This window comes from Rhynchophorus ferrugineus, unplaced genomic scaffold (assembly GCF_030347505.1).
Source record: "Rhynchophorus ferrugineus isolate W39M unplaced genomic scaffold, kcgeb_rfMv2 rfM4, whole genome shotgun sequence".
In the NCBI taxonomy this organism is placed as follows: domain Eukaryota; kingdom Metazoa; phylum Arthropoda; class Insecta; order Coleoptera; family Curculionidae; genus Rhynchophorus; species Rhynchophorus ferrugineus.
Window position 1 is genome coordinate 61,113,127 of NW_027472583.1, and position 13,585 is coordinate 61,126,711.

General features: G+C 32.8%; 2 protein-coding genes across 7 annotated transcripts; one reads left to right on the plus strand and one right to left on the minus strand.

Moving 5' to 3' along the window:
* Positions 1-425: 425 nt before the first annotated feature.
* On the minus strand, positions 426-10,559 carry LOC143194944 (glycerol kinase 5). 5 transcript variants are annotated; one of them, XM_076401751.1, is made up of 11 exons: positions 10,420-10,559; positions 4,327-4,472; positions 4,183-4,276; positions 2,781-2,950; positions 2,626-2,715; positions 1,926-2,237; positions 1,581-1,812; positions 1,161-1,255; positions 941-1,104; positions 695-825; positions 426-636 (listed from the first exon to the last, which is right to left on the minus strand). In XM_076401751.1, exons 2-11 carry the CDS (start codon positions 4,432-4,434, stop codon positions 485-487), a joined length of 1,548 nt encoding a protein of 515 aa, XP_076257866.1. In that variant the 5' UTR covers positions 4,435-4,472; positions 10,420-10,559; the 3' UTR covers positions 426-484. The 5 variants fall into 5 exon arrangements, with proteins under 5 accessions (XP_076257866.1, XP_076257865.1, XP_076257864.1 ...); XM_076401750.1 differs by having other exon boundaries at positions 4,327-4,466; positions 10,420-10,557; XM_076401749.1 differs by lacking the exon at positions 10,420-10,559 and adding an exon at positions 8,652-8,792 and having other exon boundaries at positions 4,327-4,466.
* On the plus strand, positions 8,660-12,819 carry LOC143194945 (trimeric intracellular cation channel type 1B.1). 2 transcript variants are annotated; one of them, XM_076401755.1, is made up of 6 exons: positions 8,660-8,783; positions 11,059-11,225; positions 11,302-11,458; positions 11,515-11,787; positions 12,350-12,630; positions 12,692-12,819. In XM_076401755.1, exons 2-5 carry the CDS (start codon positions 11,105-11,107, stop codon positions 12,627-12,629), a joined length of 831 nt encoding a protein of 276 aa, XP_076257870.1. In that variant the 5' UTR covers positions 8,660-8,783; positions 11,059-11,104; the 3' UTR covers position 12,630; positions 12,692-12,819. The 2 variants fall into 2 exon arrangements, with proteins under 2 accessions (XP_076257870.1, XP_076257869.1); XM_076401754.1 differs by lacking the exon at positions 8,660-8,783 and adding an exon at positions 10,709-10,850.
* The last annotated feature ends 766 nt before the right edge of the window (positions 12,820-13,585 follow it).

Here is a 13,585-nt window from a genome sequence, read left to right on the forward strand (position 1 = left end):
CGAAGCGGAGTGTTAAGAAAGTCAATTGAATCGTTTACGGATTTCATCTACGGATATTTCATACGGGAATGGATTAAATGCTCTTTTTAACGTTTATAGAAAACTTCACTCAGTTTAATGGATGGGCCTTTTAATATTTCCTCTCACTTTCCAGAATATTCCATATAATCAGATAGCGTTAGGTTTTCTAAATATTCGTATTCTTTATTATTAGCTCATTCAGTTCTTTTGTTGCCTTGTTGAATTTTCTTTAATTTTTTTTCTGTATCTATCTCAATTTTGAGGAGCAAATATAGGGATATTAAACTGTCCAGTTTTTCTTTTAATAATATCTTTAGTGGCCGTTTGAGTTTTGTTGATAATAGTACTTGACAGATTGTCCACTTTAGAATAAGAAATAGTTTTTAAATATAAAACAAATTACATAATTAACAAAAATATATTAATAAAATTACAAGTGAAGTAACAATGATATAATAATATTCTATTGGTACCACGATTTAAACCTGTCCGTTGCCTTCTGCCACTGTTCCAGCTCGAAAAGGAGTTCTTTTCTGCGATCTAAATCATCGTTGGGCTGAAATACAACTTCGGTTTTATCGATCTCGAGTATTTCTCCTTTATCTTTCCAGAAACCTGTATAGTTTTGTTTATTTACGAGATTCGTTACTGTATAGTACATTGGGTAACGTACCGCTAGATAAGCCTGCTACAAACGCAACTCCCAACGCTGCCATTTCGGCTGACAATCGTTTTACTGGCAATTGAATCAAATCGGCTAGTAGCTGACAAATGAAATTATTTCTAGACACTCCACCATCCACCCTGGAACGTATTGAAGAAATATTATTTCTCACCTCAGCTTAATCTTTTTTATAAATAACTTATTATATAATATAAACGCTTGGAAAGCTTAAAAAGCGATTAAAATATGCCTTACTTAATACAACTAAATTTACTAGGGCACTGAGACGTGAGTAGATCATATACTAAAACAGTTTTAAAAACGATGCTTTCCAATACGGCTCTAATCATGTGTTCTTTCTTAGTGTCGGGTTTGATGCCAATGAAGCCCGTTGCCGCGTTTTCGTTGCTTATGGGAGGCTGAAACGAAAAACATGATGTAAATAATATAAATGTGATTAACTTCTTTTCCTCACCGATAATCCACTGAAAGCAGGAATAAAATACACCCCGCTACTATTTCTAATCGTATTTGGCATGATGTTTAATTCCTTTGGATTAGATATTAGACCTAAATCAACAAAAACCCTTCTTAAAGCATTAAAAATCAACGAATGTGATTAAATTTGAATTTGTAATGATTTTATTCAATGAATAATTACATTTATTTGGAAAAATATCACATTTGTTTAGATAACTTAGAGAGTTAGAGAAGTATGGATTCTAAAGGACCGACATTTTGGTGTGAAATTTAGCAGTGTGACAGTTTTTGTTGTTGCAAATAAACAGTTTAGATTTATATAAATATTATTATTTAATTATATCGAGTAAGGTTAAAGATATAGAAAGAAATACCGAATAAAATAGAAATGAAATGCAGTAACAAATAGTGTTACCTGTCGCTAGCATCCATTCTACCAACGAACCACAGTCAGACCCAGACGCTTCGGTCATATAAGTTAAACCGTTGTTGACACGCCAGCTCACCAATGGATAAGTGCCATGGATACCACCTCGGATGCATTGGGCTGTATTTAAATTCAAAAATACTCCAGTGCCCATGGTGATTTTTAGGTCGTCTTCCTTAAAACTACAAGAACCGTACATCGAAGCTGATTGGTCGGACATCTGAAAGGACGTCGTTTTAATTCTCAATAGCCTTTTTTCTTAAGTTTAGATAAATACATCAAAGATAAATCGTGGATTTGAAATTATCGTAGTAGCGTAGTGTATGTTCTTACCACAGCCCCAATTTTAATGGGAACACCAAAAATATCACTAGAGATATTGCCGAAATCGTAATCGTTATCAACGACTTGCGGCATTATCGATACGGGAATGTTGTAATACTTTGGAATGATACTCCAACAGAGACTGAAAGGATCAAACATACCGGTGGCACTTGCATTGGATATATCGGTAACGTACAGGCTGCCTCCAGTGAGCCTGTTCACCAACCAGGTATCGACTGTGCCGAACATCACATCGTTTACAGCTAGGGCTTTTTGGACGCTTTCGTTCGTACGCAGTAGCCATAATAGCCGAAGCGTAACCTAACGAAATATTATATTAATAATATTACGCTTTTTGCCGCTATTTGTACATTAAAATGTTAACTCAACAAAAAAAAAACAGTTTGAGAATTGACAGTTTAGATTTAGTGAAAAATATTACAAAAATAATGAAAATCTAGTCTACAGCAGTTCCGACATTTTGTAAAAAAGGCGTAAAAATTAATTTAACTTCGTTAACTATGAACAGAGAAGATTGAACATTTCACTTTGGCAGCAATTGATCAACTATTCTCAAAATTCCAATTCAAATTTGCATAGAAATTTATTTAAATGATCGAAACACAATTGAAAAAAACTAAATTACTTTTTCACTAATTAAATAAATTAAATTGAAGTCAATATATCTTATGAAATTAAGATAACTTACATGAGCGCTGGTAAATTTTAAGTTGGCCACAATATTGAATTTTAATTGTCTTGTAAATAAGTGCACCAAAAAGCTCCCAGTTCGTAGAAACTGAAACGAAAGATAATAGTGATTAAAATCTCGAATATGATACTTACAATATTATCGTTTCTCACCCAAGTTTTCCATGATCTATTGATTTTATTTATGTAGTCCCAGGCCCTCAAATCTTTCCAGGTGATGAAATTATGGAAGGGTTTTCCGGTTTTTCTGCTCCATGTGATAAAAGTGGCTCTTTGCGTTGATATACCCACGGATTTTATTTGTTTGGCGCTTATATTTGCATCTATATATGAAAAAATTTAATATATTAACCATTTTAAAGTGATAAAATTTTAATAGATTATCATTTGACAGATTGTGAGGTTCATGCAGATATAAATATACTAATTCAAGTATAAAAAGTATAAACATATTGCGTATGAAACTATGTATGAACGTATGAAAATTTTTTGGGTTAAATGTTTTATGACTAAAAAGTACCTTTAATAATACATAGTAACATACATATGTAATTATGAAATGAATTAATGTTTGTAATTACGTTTTTTTAGTTTGAATGTGAAGTCATTGCGTTATTTAAGGATAGATGTCAATTTTTTCTCTTTTTCAGACTTTTTTAAATGACGAAATTGCTGATATATTATATAGAGTGTATAAGTAAGTTTAGAAAAGTTTTGATAAGTTTTTTGCTTATTTGATTAAGAGAAATTTGTACAAAAGAAAAAATATATGATGCTTATATGAAAAGAGCTAATAATGTTGTTGACACTAGACAATTTTATATTATTTAATTTTTCCTTTTATTTTGTTAAGCGTAGAAGACTTATTTGTACATCTAATATAGTGGATTTGTTAAAAGTGTCATTTTTATCATAATAATACTCATATAAATCATAAGCAAGATCATGTGCATTTTTGATCGATCAATCTTTTTCCACTTTTCTGGTAAACTATAACTTCGTTACTACTGCCCTGAGATTTATGCGCGAAAAATTCAACCAAGAGATTTTAGTCAAGTCTCTTCTGAAGAGGCAAGGTGAGGATGTATGTATTCGAGTGGATGTATTCTTCATACTCTTTATACTTCACAGCCAATCTCTCTTAGAGTTTGCCATATCACTGAAGGTATATATACTCAAGCCAACATAGTGTGAGTATAGTAGTGGATGCAATTATGCGACCGTTGTATCAGTGAACAGTTGAAAAACAAATTCAGAAAGGCAGATTACAATGGTTTAGAGATGTTTGTCGAATAAAAATTGAACGAATTCCATAAGGATTTCTGTAGCGAAATCGACCTTTTGGGTGAAAGATACAGCGATCAGTACAGTCAGAAAATTTGATATCGGCGTTCACTTAATCAGCACACTACAAATTCCAACTGAATGACACTACCTACATCTAGAATGTTTTATGCATATTTTAAACCCGCTATATTATGAACTCGTTGGACAAGCATTGTAAGAGTTATACTTTTTCATAACCTTAAATTGTAATGTAGTTCTATAACAGTACCTATTAAAGAATTTTTCATAATAGTAATAATACTCTCCCATAGTTCGTTAGGGTCGATTTCAACGCTGTTTACTTCAGGATAATGCAACTTTACCTACAACAATTTGAAATTAACTCCTGATAAATAAAAATAAACGTACATACTTTATCAAACGCACTTCCAACACACTCCCCGTTTCTGTCAATTATTTGACATCTTAGGGTGGTCGTTCCTATATCCAAGGCAGCCACGTAACTATCTCTTGACATCATTCAGCTTTTTCGTCACTTCATCAGCTACAATACTGAAACTAATGATTATTGAATATTGTCATAACTATTAAACTTGTTTTTGAATATAACGTCACTGCCATGTAATTATTATTATTAATGTATTAATTATTTACTATTATTTAAATATTATTTTGAATGGTTCCTAAGTCTCTTTTCTGTGTTAAATAATTCTGTGTTTAATGTTGTTGAATTGAAAAAATCTAATACCTGCACAACATTTGTTTGGTTTTATGAGCAAACATTCAACAATTGACAACCTTATACATTATACACACATTATTGAAAAAGCCTATGAAGAGAAAAAAGTTTGCACAGCTATATTCTAGTGCGTATCGCAAGTCTTCGATAAATTTTGGTGTAAATCCATGTGTAAAATCGATAAAATGTAACCGAAGCAATACGTTAAAATGTAAAACTACTAAATCTCAAAGGATATTTAAAGTTAATGAAGAAGAAGCTTACTCAATCATGTAAGAAACAAAAGCAGATGTACCGCAAGGCAGTGTTTTGGGCCCCAATCTTTACTTATCCAGAACATGTAACATACCACAAATAGAAATTGTTATTATAGCTACCTTTGCGATAACTCGACTTAAAATACAATAAAAAATATATTGATTATTTAGAAGAAAGTCTAAATTATCCGTTTAAACTAATACTGTACAGATATTAAAATCCATATGGGCCTTTGGAATTCACTTATGGAGATGTTCTGCGAGAGGTAATATGAACACAATACAAGTATTGTGGATGCACCCTGGTTCTATAGGAACAATTATTTACATCTAGGCCTACACAGACATTAGGAAAGTATTCACTCTAATGTTAACACGGAAGTGCTCCAACTTTTGAACAACACTAATATAGAACTGAAATACTAAATTTAGAAACTAAATAAGGGCAAATGGGTCTTCCTAGATAAGTACCTATTTTCAAATTACGTAACTATGTAACAATAATATATTAATAAATTAAGAAAATATTGGCAAACCATAAGACCAACACTTACTGTAAGAAAAACATTAACCTTCGTTAAAATTTAAAAATCGTGTATTTATATACTCGTTACAATAAAACGGTTTTTATGCCACCACTTCGGACTGTAATTCTAAAGTCGAAAAGTTTAATTCGTCAAAATTTTACAAAACAAATTATGATAATTCCCTACATGTTAAAATAATCATTAGTAAATATAAATTGAAATTTAAATTGTAATATTAATTTATCACATAGAGTGAGGAGAATACAAATCCATAGATACAGTAGATGGATAAAATAATATGAACACCTATAATATTTATAATATAATATTTATTAATACGGTGTTGAGTCACCATTTGCTTTTAAAACAGCTGCAATTATTCGTGGAACGAAAGAGTACAGTACCTGAATAGTTTTCAACAGAATGTTGTCCCATTCTTGTACTAAAACATCGGCCAATTGATTCAATTATTTTGAGGACTGGCGATTATGCTGGCCATAGAAGATGCTTGGTGATATTCTGATGCTCATCATACCAAAACTGCATATTTTTGGTTGCATGTATAAGCGCGTTATCATTTTGGAATATGGCAGGGTTTGACAGCATATGCTGGTCATAGTAAGAACAACAGCGTTGGGGATATTGAGATATCATTCCTGGTAATCCGACCAGTGCTGTCTAGTGATGTCAGTGTGTGAATGTATATAATGAGAGCGCTGAATACAATGATATTGCCACCAAACCAAACCATAACGGAACGTCTTCCATGCTTGACTGTAGAATGGAGGCGGTCATGATATCGTAGGTTTCCTTTGGGGTTCTTCATGCATAAACCAGAGCATTTGTAGGAAACAGCATCGATATATACAATTATAGATATTCACATGTTATTCACGTATTTATTTTGCATTTTATTTCGCATCACCTATGCACTCTAAGTATATCTTGTAGATTCTCCTCTTATAAATGTAGTTTATTTAGTAATATCCATGTACTTTGCATACTCCAAACATGTGCTATTATCTGCAATAGTGTCATTACCAATTTCTTACATATTCTTATGAAATGTACATGTCTATACATCAAATTTTAATAACCATTATAAAATATGGCATTAATATTGATAAATAATAAGTACATTAATACAGTTGAGATGTGGGAGAGAAAACAAGGTTGTAAATTAAATACAATTTTTTCTCTTCTTTCAGTAAATTAAGACACAAAGACGAGTATATATATGTATATATATATATATATATATATATATATATATATATATATATATATATATATATATATATATAGTTGGATGCAATTAACATTACTCTCTTCAACACTTTCTTCAATCACTTCAGTACCCTATTGTCAATTCTCAACAATACTTTCTTCTTGTCATTTCAACTCTTTCCTCGGTTTTGATGCAAATACTTTGTTAACTGTCGATGCAAATACTACTCTCGTTGTCGATGCCCTGTGTTTTATCGCTGAAGCTCCTCCCTTGGGTTCTTGGTGGTGGTGGACAAGGCTTGTCCAAGAAACCATTTTCTGTACCCCGGTTCGCTGAGAATATCGGGATGGGAAACACTCTTTCAGCTAGGAAATTCTCACGCTGATAAAACACGTGCGTTTGGGACTCTTAAGGAATTCCCGAAAATTCCACGATTTTGAATCTTCTTGATATTTATGGTTATAGGCGCCATAAGGAGTCCCTTCTACCAAGTCTAACTTCTGACACGTTTCATCAAGCCTCGATACGTGAACCCCCGTTATCCGAAACACTCGACAACGAGCCGATGAGATTATTCTTTGATGCACACGTCTGTTTACTCTGTTGTTCTGTTTACTCGGTGCCCTTCTTCGTTGGCTAATTTCACCAGATATTTAATGCGATGTTATATTTTATATCAACCCATACAGTTCTAATAAATTAGACCCGCTAACTATCCAACCGAAAGATTTCTACAATTAACGCAAACTTAAATTTACACGACTGCCCCAAATAGAAATAATTAAATTTGCGTCGCAACAATTACATTACGTGAGTTTTTAAAATTACTGTATCTTTTTTATATAATACAATCACATATTACATCTTATTCCTTTCCCTAGAGTTTTATGAAAAAAAAGACCAAATCGAATCAGAAATAGATAGCAGATACATCTACAATGGGAAGGATACTGTTATTAATACTTAAATTTAGACAACTCTTCACGTTTCATTTAAAAGACGGCAGTACGGCAAGGCTAACATTCATGGGAGGACTGCGATTACGAAACCCTTTATAACGGAAACCAACTACAAACTGAGAAAGAAGTGGTGGTATGATCATAAAGCCTGGATATTTGATAATTGTTGGTTCGTTTGACGTTTGTTCGTTTCGTTTACATCGTTTACATTGTTTCCTACAAACGGCCGGGTTTATGTTTGGACAACCCCCAAAAAAACCTACGATCCAAATTGCCAACTTCTTATAGTCAAGCACGAGGGAGGCTCCGGTATGGGCTGGGCGACAATATCGTGATATTCAGGTTGTCCTCTCATTCATATCACTATATTTTGCGAATGAATATTTCAACATCCTCAATTGCCCTATTCCAGGTTAATAATGCGCCATACACACAGGTAAAAAGGTTCAGTCTTGGTTTGAAGAGCATCAGAATATCATCAAACATCTTCCCTGGTCAGTACAATCACCAGACATTTACATAATTGACCCGTTGTGGTACAAGAATGGAATAAAATTATTGGAAACTATTCAAACACTCTAAGAATGGTATTTCGTGAATAATTACAGTTGTTTTAATAGTAAATGACGGTTGAACACCTTATCAATAAACAAATATTGAATAAAAAAATATAAACCGTATATGTCAGGTGTTTATATTATTTGCTCTTTTCCGTGTACATAAATATAATGCAAAAACACAATTGTGTGTGTTTTAACAATACGTATTTCATACTGATTAATATAATTACTGAATTAAATAATATATGAATGTATATTATAATAATGTTATTTGTAAAATATGAACAAATCGATTAAAAAATTCAAGTTAAGGTTCAAAGTAACGACATATTGTTGTCTAATTTGGCAACGTTGTAATTGTTGTTAGAAAGTGGCACGACTCGATTAGTTAAAATCTAGATATCAGTACGATACCATAAATTAAAACATATCAGATTCTTGTGAATATGAGTTATATCAGTACTTACATATTTCTTTATATTCTCGATGTTTCAAATAAAGTAACGCGTATCGTATTAACAAACTTATAAGCCGTAGGTCATTCTTATCGTTTAAACCATTTCAACGACATACACATTGTTGTTGCAGAGTCGGACTATGTAAGTTCAATATCTATTTACCACTACCGTACCCAGGATACAAAGAACAAACTATTGAACTACCAAGTAATGTTTAACGTTCGAGAACAAATAAATACTTATCGTTAAAATGATAAAAATTTATTGATTCATGATGGTTGCCGAAAAATAACTTATAATGTCTAGTGAAAATTATGTATGTATGTGTTCTTCCGGTGAGTCTTTAACAAGTGTTGTTATGGGTCGCCGTGCATAAAACAACATATCAGTTGTTAATCAGATTGTTTTTGCTTCAATATCATAAGATAAACATTTGTGATATGACTATTTTTTTCAATTTCAGTGTTAACCTATGACAGTTTGGCACTGATTCTCTACACAAATTATCAAAAAAGAACAGCAATAAAACGATCGCAGACTATAGAGAAATGAACAAGATGTCCTATATGATAGGTTTGTTATGTGCATGCGCATATCGATAAACTATATCAGATTGTATTAATTATTTGCTCTAATTTGTTAAATACTATGGAGAAAATTTGATGAAATTCAGAAAAAAGCAAAAAAAACATGGTTTTTAATGGTAATGGTTAATATTTCTAATATATTGACAATTGTAGTCGCATTGTGATTAATTGTTTTTAAAAAAGAAACAATATCCTTAATTCAATTTACTTCTCAACGAAGCACGGATATGTAAACTATTAAAACGTCATACATCATAAAACTAAATTGAAGTGTTATTAATTTTGTTTTAAGTGCGCTTGCGCTGAACTAGCCAATCATATACTATATCTTGTTCGTTTTCCTTTTTTCATTTTGCAGTCTTACGATTGTTTTTTTTTGTTTTGAAATAGCTTTTTCTAGGTGAATATTTTACCTATAAATACTTTTATGTAAAATTCAGTTTTTTGAATTGCTCATATATTTATATTGATATTTGACATTTCTATATAAATTCGGCCGAACAAAAGTATAAGTTTGAGTTTAAGTTTCTGATTTAACTGCAATATTAACAAATTCCAAACAACTGTTGGCAAATTAGAGTGATTTGCCTTATTCAATTTGCATAGAAATGACGTATTTTACACCGATTGGTGTTCAAATTATCAAAATCCGTACATATGAATCCTATTTAATTAGAAAAATATAATATTTATATTGTTGTTAATTATTGTCATCACGCCTATTGTGTTTAATAAAACACCATTGAGCATTAACAGCTCCATCTCTTAGACATCTTTACTATTATAATTGGACTAAAATCTTTAATTATCTTAGTAATCTATCTTGTAGTATATTTCTATTTCGTAGTATATATATATGACATAAACAATTCACGGGAGGCCTTTTAATTTATTACAAAATAAATAAAATAAAATACATTAAGATCAGAGGAAATATTAAAATAGTAGCTGCTAATGAATCGTGATTTACAGTATTAATTTGGATTATGGTATAAATATGGGGCAAAATAATGTATTATAGTAGTGTTAAAGGAGCCTTAATTTGGTGTTAATCAATATCGTCATTATTAATATCGAAGTTACAAGAAGCATATTATGTAATTAAGTAATAAAAATATAATGAATAATATCATGAATTGAAATAAAAGTTGATAAAATAATATTTTAGTTTTAATCTTTATTGTAATTACCTCATGATCTACAGAAATTTAAGGTAGGTCGGCAACGTCGCTTCGAATCTCTCGATTACGTCACGCTCCTATCTCGAGATTTCTATCCGTCCTCTACAGATTTTCATCTCCCAACGCGCGCCGGTCGCGGTATAGACGTCGAACCGCCACTAACTTCTCTACATCCAGCTGAAATCGCCCGTTCCCACGACCTGGAGTCGAAAATAGCCACTCTACCGAAATAGAAACCGCTTTTTCTCCCGCAGCTTCACGTGTAGGAGCTGACGTTGCTGTCGACTAGCACCGGCCACCCAGGATACAGTTCGTTCCCGACGATCGGGATGACTCCATTCCTTCGAGTCTCCTGCGTATAACATATTTGTCCCCTCTCGATTAACACATATTCGCAAGCGTCCTCGTTATACACAGTCGCCGTCGCCCTACGGATCCAGGTAGGGGTTTTGATAGGTTTTAGCCGTGATCAGGAATCCCGTGATCCGGATTTAGGCTTTCTTTAGACGGGATGAAATTTTCGTTCGATTTGCAGTGTTGCCAGTTTTACATTACGCTTTGCTATGTAATATTTATCCCTAAACATCAATGTCAAGAATGAAATGTTGAATAAATTAGCGATACTCTAAAGAGACTATTTTATTTCAGCGATCATTTCGATTATATCCTCGAGACAAAGTTAAATTGCTCCATCATGGATCCGGAAGCTTTTCTGGACATCGCCAATCAGGTTGTGAAACTGAAAATGTTTCCTTACTTCGATATCGCGCACTGTACCCTATGTGCTCTTTCAGTGCGAGAAGATTTAGGGTCAGGTTGGTACTGGGTTTAGTGTACTAATTATATATAGTACCGATGTTGGTTGCTTTGTTATGTTGGGCTTGTTATTAGGGGTGCAGGCCTTCTCCAGGAAACATCCGTTGTCGTGCTGGCTGTCGTATATGTTGGTTGTTTTTGCCGGTGGTATGGTGGCCAACGGACTTTTGGCGGAACCCATCTTAGCTCCACTGAAAAATACACCTCAGGTTTTAGTGGCGACGGCAGTTTGGTAATTTGGATGCTGACAAAGAGAACATACTTGATGTAATAACGATCCTATTTCAGGTACGTCGTCTTTTATACTCCCATGGATGTTGGCTACAAGCTCGCTAAATTTCTACCCGTGAAGATTGTGTTTTCAGCTATGAAGGAGGTCTATCGATGCAAGAAAGTCTATGATGGAGTAACACATGCCGCCAAACTATACCCTAATGCCTATTTGATTATGATTATCATCGGTACACTGAAAGGCAACGGTGCAGGATTTACCAAACTTGTTGAACGTTTGATCAGAGGAGTCTGGACTCCCACGGCTATGGAATTTATGCAACCCACATTGTAAGTAAATATATTATCATATAATCTATAATCTTTATAATATAAATATATTATATTCTGTGTTGAATTACTAATATTTAAATGCATTATATTGCTGTAATGTAACAATATGTTATAGTGCCATACGAAATATAGTTATTTGTTCTTGAGGACAGGCGCATTCACCATTTTACTAACCATTTGTATTAAGTTTGTATTATCTTTAAATTTTGCGACTGCGGAGAAAAATATTGATATATCGGAAAGCCACGAAAAATATTGATACTTCTTTTTAACAATAGTGATATGTCTTTGCAACAGTCCTGAAAAAAATATTGATAACCTTTGATGAAACTTGACTTTAAAATCCTAGGTTTTAATATCGACATATTCTTAAAAGAAGTAAATAAAATAAAAAAATACACAAGGGGGGAAGAAATTCAAAGATGAATATGTTTTGAAAACTATCGATATCTAAATATCGGTTAAAAATATAGATTAACCAAAATATTGATAGTTTTTGAAAAAATGATCGATATTTTTTCGGCATTCCTATCTTGAATAACACAAACAAATTTTTCAGCTATACCAAGGCGTCGTTAGTGGCTTCTATTATCTTCATTCTCGACAAGAAAACAGAATTGATCTCGGCGCCCCATGCTTTGGTCTATTTCGGCATCGTCATCTTCTTCGTGTATTTCAAACTGTCCTCGATCATCTTGGGCATTCACGATCCGTTCATACCGTTCGAGAATCTGATGTGCGCCTTGTTCTTTGGTGGGGTCTGGGATAGTTTAGCTAAAATTTTCGGACGCGGTCAAGTAAAAGAAGGAGAATCCAAGGATGTCAAGAAAACTAATTAAGGTATGCCTAATATTTATGCATAATAAATAAATGTTTCGATTAACTTTACGTGTTGTTCTAGAGGGGACAATGATAGAAGGATGGTGGATGTGACAGAGTGCGGACTGTTAGATCAACTATTCCCGTTACCAAAATCATAAAGTTAAGGTTAATATTGTACCAAATGTTTATATTAAACTGTTACCATAAGTCGGCTGGTTTTCTCTTGATATATGTCAAATTAAGTTATTTATTTTTACACTAATTTGGGGATACTTCTGACAATGGATGCATGATATTTATTAGACAAGGGACTAAACTAAATATTAAATTCATAAATCTCTTTGCAGGAAACTGTCATTTCACTCTAAGGATCCGATTCAAATAAAATATTCTTCTGATTTTATTTTTAAGATATTGATCATCCGAACCAACTCATTAGTTTCGACCTATTCTATCTTTCCTATCTTAAACCTTTATTTAAAAAACAAACCGGCTTTATTGGAGGAGTCGTTAAGGATACAAGAGGGTCCTCCGTTGTGATAGTCATGAGTGTAATACTGTTGTAAAGCATGGTTGTAAATTTATTTTCGTGATTGTTTATGGTTGTGATTGTTCATAAGGCCAGAGTATAACATCTTTCTTGCTATGCCAGTAATCAGGCTGGGAAAGACCAAACATCTTCTGGGATGGTCTCTAAAATTGATCACTCGCCAGTCAGTCGGCTTAATGCCCAAGACCATGATATGGAAACCACGTTAAATAGTATACTCAGCCCAAATAAACCCTAGTTGGTAAAATACATATTTTTTTTACTTTGCTTTATAAATTTGCACTAAGGCAGTAAAAACATTTAATAAAATTGGAGGAGATAAAACAACATTGGCATAAAAATAATATATTTCGATATCGAAGTCACAGTATTAAATATCTTTGTTTCTTAAGCAACCTCAACATGTTAGGGGACTTCAACCAC

What these genes read in the sequence shown, in the direction of transcription:
- LOC143194944 (XM_076401751.1), bottom strand. Translation starts at nt 4,434, where the DNA reads ATGATGTCAAGAGATAGTTACGTGGCTGCCTTGGATATAGGAACGACC. An exon ending in ATAGATCATGGAAAACTTGG is followed by an intron (nt 2,716 to 2,780) that starts GTGAGAAACGAT and finishes CTTTCGTTTCAG; the next exon opens with TTTCTACGAACTGGGAGCTT. An exon ending in TAAAATTTACCAGCGCTCAT is followed by an intron (nt 2,238 to 2,625) that starts GTAAGTTATCTT and finishes ATATTTCGTTAG; the next exon opens with GTTACGCTTCGGCTATTATG.
- LOC143194945 (XM_076401755.1), top strand. Translation starts at nt 11,105, where the DNA reads ATGGATCCGGAAGCTTTTCTGGACATCGCCAATCAGGTTGTGAAACTG. An exon ending in GCGAGAAGATTTAGGGTCAG is followed by an intron (nt 11,226 to 11,301) that starts GTTGGTACTGGG and finishes GCTTGTTATTAG; the next exon opens with GGGTGCAGGCCTTCTCCAGG. An exon ending in GAATTTATGCAACCCACATT is followed by an intron (nt 11,788 to 12,349) that starts GTAAGTAAATAT and finishes CAAATTTTTCAG; the next exon opens with CTATACCAAGGCGTCGTTAG.